Genomic DNA, 7,567 nt, shown 5'->3' with positions numbered 1-7,567 from the left:
GGTACGGCAGCAATCTTGAACGTACTCCAAGCTAATACTTGACAGCACTAGGGAGCAGGCTAGCTCTAGCTACCAAGCCAATACAGATTGTTGTTTCAAAGTAAGCAGAATACGTGCCAATCTATAGGCAAAGCTAGTATGAGCTACGTAGCTTCAATGGTTCAGCCGTGTGCTATGGTTGTTGTTTTATATGTAAAGAGGCATGAAATCCTATTTCGTGTTTGGCCGAAAATTATGGGACATTAACCTGTGCCATGACACTGATCGAAATGACACATTTTAAACAAGTTATGCTATGAATGTGGACTCTCGAGAAACCCAAGGGCCGTGGGCGGAGTCTCCTATTCGCTGTGGTCCTGTTACACTCTTTTGTTTGGTTTTGCTATTTCTAAGGGGCTGAAAGAGTACTTGTTTAATCATCGCTGAGAAGCGTCTGATCAGATTTTAGGATTGTGAAGCTATTTTTACTGTTTGGTCTCTCCCCTTATGTCTGGTCTTGTTGCTGTAGTAGAAAAACCGTGTTTGAACTACATAAGCCTCTGCAACGTTATATACAAGGTAATCTCAAAGGTGCTAGTAAATCGCTTACGCCCTCTACTTGATGATCTCATTTCTGAAACTCAAAGTGCCTTCATCCCCGGGAGACTGATCACTGACAATGCAATCATCGCTTTTGAGTGCTTCCATAAAATCCACCACAGCAAGAACCGGAGAGATACCCATTGTGCTTACAAATTGGACTTGGCCAAAGCCTATGACAGGGTTGATTGGGATTTTCTCGAGGGTGCTCTTATACAACTGGGCTTTGATCGTAAGTGGATTAGATGGGTGATGATATGCGTGAGGTCAGTCACTTTTTCGGTTAAATGCAATGGTGTGCTGCTGGATGCATTTGTGCCCTCGAGAGGTCTGAGGCAGGGGGATCCGTTGAGTCCATACCTCTTCTTATTTGTGGCTGATGGATTGGCTACCTTACTAAACAGAGAAGTAGAAAAAGGTACTATCTCCCCACTGAAAATCTCCCGAGGCAGTCCGGGTATATCAAATCTCCTCTTCGCGGATGACAGTTTGCTATTCTACAAAGCCACTGTCGATCAAGCAAGAAAAGTGAAGGAGCTCTTAGACCTTTTCCAGAAATGCTCGGGCCAACTAGTGAGCCAAAGTAAGTGTTCCCTACTTTTCAGTGAGGCATGTCCAGACACTATAAGGAAAGATATTATGAGCACCCTAGGAGTGGAAACTTCAACTTTTGAGGGTAAGTATTTGGGGCTGCCAACACCGGAGGGAAGAATGAAAGATGAGAACTTCCAACCGATCTTGGAAAATTTTGGAAAGAGATGTAATAACTGGAATGAAAGATTCATGTCCCAAGCAGCAAAAGAAGTCAATGTTAAATCAATCGTATAATCTTTGCCAGTATACGTCATGGGGGTTTTCAAGCTCAACCAAAGCTTCTGTGATAAGTATGAAAAATTAATCAGAGACTTCTGGTGGGGAGACAAGGATGAACATAGAAAAGTTCATTGGATGTCATGGGAAAATATGACAAAACCTAAGCGGGATGGAGGCATAGGCTTCCGTGATATGCATTATTTCAATCAAGCGCTGCTAGCCAGGCAGGGATGGAGGCTGCTGCAATTTCCGAACAGCTTGTGTGCCCGGGGTCCTAAAATCTAAATACTACCCCAACGGAGAATTACTGAATACTGTATTCTCCTCAGATGCTTCCCCCGCGTGGCGAGGCATTGAATTTGGACTCGAGCTTCTGAAAAAGGGTCTCATCTGGAGAGTGGGCAGCGGAAGGAAAATCCAAATTGAGAGAGACCAATGGATTCCACGAGACGAAGGCCTAAAAACAGCACGTTTCATAAGCCGCTCTAGACTGAGATGGGTCAACCAGCTAATGCTTTCGGACACAAAGGAATGGAACGTTGACCTCATAAGGAAATTTTTTCATGCTTTTGATGCAGAAGAAATCTGCAAAATCCGAATCCCCGCTGCTGAAGTAGAGGATTGTGTGGCTTGGCACTATGAAAAGTCTGGCGTCTTTACCGTCAGGAGCGCCTACAAACTTGCCGTCACACTAAGTAGGAATGGTAGGGAGGCTCCCTCTAGCTCGTCGAGTGAACCCGGGAACAGAAGCATTTGGGATGTCATATGGAAAGCAAACATCCCAGAGAAAATAAAATTTTTTGGGTGGAGAGTGGCGACCCAAACTTTGGCAACAAAACATAACACTTTCAGAAGGACCATTGTGAAGGAAGACACATGTGCTTTATGTGGAATGGAAAGTGAGGATGAGTTCCATGCGGTTGTTTCATGCACAAGAAGCAGGGCATTGAGAGCTGCCATGAGGGCTAAATGGGACATCCCCAAGGAAGTTGAGTTCAGACGAACGGGAGTGGATTGGCTGCAGAACCTCCTTCTACCACAATCAGCTAGCATCAGAAACAGGATCTTGATGATACTGTGGAAAGCCTGGAGTCTCAGGAACAACACCATCCATGGGGATGGGAAGGATACTGTCACGGGAGCAATGCATCAACTCCTCAGACTGGGCGAAGAATTGTTAGCGGCCGAGCAGGCTGTTAACATGCCTGTTAGAAAAAAGCAATCACACTTTTTGATCAGAGCACAGCCAAGCCTGCACCCCCGGAAAATAATCGCTGGTAGCACCTGCAACTGGGTATATAAAAATCAACTGTGATGCGGCCTTTCTTAAAGAGTCAGGGGACACTTGGGGAGGAGCAGTAGCTCGAGATCATCGGGGTTTTGTCCACTTGTCCGTCGGACGTCGGCTGAGCCAGTGCAACTCAGTAGAAGAGGCAGAGGCAGCTGCTGTACTGATGGGAATGTCTGAACTGTTGAACGTTTATGGGGGACCTATAACCCTGGAGGTGGACTGCGCTGCAGTGGGCCGGAACTTGATCTCGGAGGACCCCTGCAAGTCGTCTAGCTATGCAATCATAGCTGGCATAAAGAAAACCTCAAATGCCTTCCAAAGGTTTGAGGTCAGGGTGATCAACAGAGCTCAAAACGAGCTGGCTCACCAGATTGCAGCCACAACAAGGGCATCAGGTGACCACAAAGTGGTGGCAGGAGTGCATGATTCAGTGAGGCAACAGATGGTTAAGGAGTATACTACTACCATTGCATAAGTGTATGCTTGGTTCTCAAAAAAAAAAAAAAACCGTGTTTGAAAGCCAAATGAGATACTTCTATTTCCTCCTACAATCAGGAACGTAGATTCTCTATTGGATGAAGATGCAGTAATTGCAAATGCTACAAATGAAATGAGAAATCACTTTTTATTCCCCGGCCAGCTGGGCCGGGCTTGACAAAGCATTGGTCTAAAATGCATATTTCTTATATTGAAACAGAAACCGGGGAGGAGGAAACACTAAAGTGAAGACTGAAGACTAGTACTACTTTCAAAATGCCAATTTTGAAATCATCATGTACGATTTGTAGAACTCTTTTGATCAAACATATTACTGGAAATGATGGTTTTCCCGCAAAAAAAAAGGAATGATGATTTACTTCGATACATAAAGAGGAATTTAGTTCCAGATTTAAAAGAATTGGAAAAGAAAACTAAAATACATATGCCCTGACTTTACGCACTTGACACACACCCCAAACTGGATCGCTATTGTGGCCGCCTAAAGTTTGCCGTCGTTGCTGCCATCACAAGCCATCTCCGTCATCTCTGATTCACTTTCCACATATTTCCATTGATTGATTATCAGCTAGTTAATATCAGTGATCCATTCTCCCGCAAAAAAATATCAGTGATCCATGGGCACCATGGGAGCCATTGACCACGGCACCCAATCATAAAAATGCAAAATAATTTGTATATTTATGTTTCTAATGATTTAATGGTATTTTCAGACTATTTGTACTGTAGCTGTAACAACTTTTAAACTACTATATCGAAGTTAGGGAAATCCCTTGTGGCACTCGGGTGCATCACACCCTGATAAATAAAAAATAATTTAGTAATTACAGAAAAAGTCAAAAAATCTCGAAACATTTTTGGATACAAAGTTGACTTACCCTTGTACCCATATAAAAAGTGTAGGGCTGGAATAAACTTCCGTTCAGCCCTGACAAAAGAAAACAAATTTCCTAGTGTACTGTACACATACAGTACCTTGTATATAGTCTTCATTTTCTTTTCGGTCGCGTTCAATACGCTGGAAGGTATCCCTTCGCGAAACTTTTTATACGGGCACAACTGTTGGACATGTATATTTCCAGAAATTTTCAGATTTTTCGAACATTTTTTGAATTACTGGTTTTTTTTTGCATATCAGGAGGTGATGCACCCGAGTGCACCAAGTTCGCACTCATTGAAGTTATGTAGTCTATACATTATATATGTAAAATGTGGCACCAAATGCTAAGATCTTAGGTGTGCATCGACCACAGTAGACGGATAATCTCAACCGGATTCGCAGTCGGACACACGTCATTTCTCCATCATCTTCCATTTCAAAATTAAAACCACATGGGAGAGCAATTAAGAGTTATGTTTTGTATCATGTGCTGCAGACGACGACGGCTGTAGAAGAAGAGAAAATTCATACATGCATGGGAGCCACTTAGGCAGGATTTGGAATTATCCCCGACGGATATCAGTGATAGCTGGGGAGACGATACATGGGGTACCATTGTCCACACCCTATAAGTGCAAAATAATTTGTACACTAATTTTTCTAATAGTTTAATGGTATTTTAAAACTATATTTGTATAAATTATGATAATGTTAAGATAAAATTAGTGACCTAAAATGACTTATATTACCATGCAAAAAAAAACGACTTATATTAGTTTACAGAGGGAGTAGTATATTGAAGTTATGTAGTCTATACATTATGAGGCTAATTGGTTTGATGCCAAAAATTGGCATGCCAAATTTTGGCAACTGTTAAATGTTGGCTAGATTAATTGGTTGCATACCAATTTTCGCTGTCAATCACACAAAAGGTTGCCAAATGTTGGCAACTTTTGATTTTGCCAAATATTGGCAATGTCAAATATCGGTAAAAAACCAATCAGCCTCTATATCTTTGAAATGTGGCACCGAATGCTAAGATCATAGGTGTGGATCGACCACATTCTAGAAACATAATCTTGACGCGATTCACAGCCAGACACACGTCATTTCTCCATCATCTCCCATATGTAAATTCAAACTACACTAGAGAGCAATTAAGAGTTTTCTTTAGTATGATATGCTGCAACCGATGGTGTGTCTGTACAAGAAGAGAAAAGTCATGCACGCATGGGAGCCACTAACGCACGATCTCACTTGGAACTATCCCCCACAGTAGGTAACTATAGTTCGTACAGTATTAGAGGTACACATATAGGCACGCTATCCTACATGGCATTCACTATCTCTCTATAGAATAGCTAGTAAGCCATCTATATCTGCTAGTAGTGAGCTAAACTCGATTGTTTGGACGTCCCTGGACCCAAAATCCAATTATTTGCTAAACACCACGTTTTCAACAGGCTATATCTCTATTGATTTTCTGCATAGATCCGCCGTACTGCCTGCGGTGGGAGGCTGTCACGACACGTCTGCTGGATATGTGTTCAATTGTCTTGTCCTAGTTTGACCTGATTTTTCGATAAAGGAAATATATTAGAGCTCCTTTACGGTGATTGGGGTGGTACTGGGAGTACTTTCGAGTACTTACCCCTCCGATTTTTATTAGCCGTCCGACCTGGTGGGGGATTAAAAATGAATTAACTTAATTAGTTTAATCAGAGAAGGGCATAATGGTCCAGGGTAAAAAAAATTCAACCGATCACGTCCACGACCAGAACCACGTCTAGATCTAGTAGCTCGGTCAAGTCCTCCTTCTCGCCCTCTTCCTTCTGTCCGACGAGCCCGGCGAGAGGAACCAATTCACCGTCGTCGGCGTCGTTCTCGTACTCCTCCTGGTCCCCTTCACTATAAAAGACGTGGTCGGCGGCAGGAAGAAGAATAAGGCGTGACATCTGCGGCGGCAGTGTCGGCGGCAGCAGTATAGGAGAAAGCCCCCGGCTGATCCCATCGCTTCCGGACTTGCATCTTAAGGTATGAATCGCCCGAATCTCAACTTACTTTGATTCGTAGCCTGCACTTCTTACTTAGATTGTTTAGTCATCATCGATTTAGGTTTCCCTAGTGCATGCAATTCAATTTAGAATTTTTCATCATCCATGGTCACTTCACTAGTTTACGGGGGACCCAGTTTATGGACGTTTATGATCGCTTGCCATAACATATACAAGGAGCAAAGTTTAAAATTCCACGCAAGATTTCGTACTGGGTTTTGCATGCATTTATGTTTGTCCTTTCAGATTTTTATTCGTCCGAATTGTGATGTAGGAAGACATGGCGGATGTAAGTCACGAGTCAATGATGGAGTACTATCATATTGCCAACAAGATGTTTAATAGTGAGGATGAAGGTTATACATTCTATAACAAATATGGTCTTGAGAAAGGTTTTAGTGTTCGGAGAAGCTATGTCGAGTGGGATGGATCCAACTGCCACATAATTTTAAGGAAATTTGTGTGTAGTCGTGAAGGGGTTCGTGAAGAGAAGCACATGAAGAGGAAGATGGAAGATAGAAAGAGGAGGCCACGGAGTATAACTCGTGTAGGGTGTAAAGCTAAATTGGTGATTGCAAGACAGGAGGAAACAGGTCAGTGGTTTGTCAAGGATTTCATCGATGAACACAACCATCCTCTAGCCCCACGGGATCTGTCGTGTCTGTTGCGTTCACACAGAAGAATTAGCGATGAGCAGAAAGCGGACATTGTAGACATGGAAAAATCTGGGATCAAAACACACCATATTATGGATATTATGTGCATGCAATACAGTGGATATGATGAGGTTGGATGCATTATGAGGGACATTTACAATTTCTGCCATGCTAACAAGCAGGAAACAATTTCTTCCGGGGATGCTCAAACAGTGATCAATCACATGGTGGCGAGGCAAGAGCAAGATTCAGATTTTTTCTTCAGGTACTTGGTTGATGAAGCTGGCCATCTGAAGGAACTGTTCTGGTGTGATAGTCAATCCGGACTTGACTACGAGGCTTTCGGAGACGTTATTGTTTTTGACAGCACATACAAAACCAATAAGTACAATCTGCCATTTGTGCCGTTTGTCGGGATGAATCACCACCGCATCACCGTTATTTTTGCATGTGGTATCATTTCACATGAAACAAACCAGGCATATGAGTGGATGTTACAGACCTTTTCTGATACTATGGGACAGAAGCATCCTATATCTGTGATCACGGATGGTGACCTTGCAATGTAGAGAGCAATCAGGGTGGTGTGGCCTGACTCAAACCATAGGCTCTGTATATGGCACATTCAGCAGAACATTGTACGCCATCTGCATGATGACACGGTAAAGGAGGAATTCCGATCTTTCATATATGATACATCTTCCATTGAAGAGCATGAGAGAAAATGGTTACACTTCTTACAACGGAATAAAGTAACAAGTGAGGACTCCTGGCTGCATAAGATGTATAAGATGAG

The 7,567-nt window shown here is 42.8% G+C and overlaps 1 protein-coding gene across 1 annotated transcript; it reads left to right on the top strand.

Annotated features, from left to right (window-relative positions):
* Positions 1-6,395: 6,395 nt before the first annotated feature.
* Positions 6,396-7,340, top strand: LOC141040611 (protein FAR1-RELATED SEQUENCE 5-like). Its single transcript, XM_073506721.1, has one exon. It carries the CDS (start codon positions 6,396-6,398, stop codon positions 7,338-7,340), a length of 945 nt encoding a protein of 314 aa, XP_073362822.1.
* Positions 7,341-7,567: the final 227 nt, after the last annotated feature.

The sequence above is a fragment of the Aegilops tauschii genome, chromosome 2 (assembly GCF_002575655.3).
Source record: "Aegilops tauschii subsp. strangulata cultivar AL8/78 chromosome 2, Aet v6.0, whole genome shotgun sequence".
Lineage (NCBI taxonomy): Eukaryota > Viridiplantae > Streptophyta > Magnoliopsida > Poales > Poaceae > Aegilops > Aegilops tauschii.
The sequence above is the reverse complement of the archived record's forward strand: the minus strand, read 5'-3'. Positions and strand labels throughout refer to the sequence as shown.

What these genes read in the sequence shown, in the direction of transcription:
- LOC141040611 (XM_073506721.1), top strand. Translation starts at nt 6,396, where the DNA reads ATGGCGGATGTAAGTCACGAGTCAATGATGGAGTACTATCATATTGCC.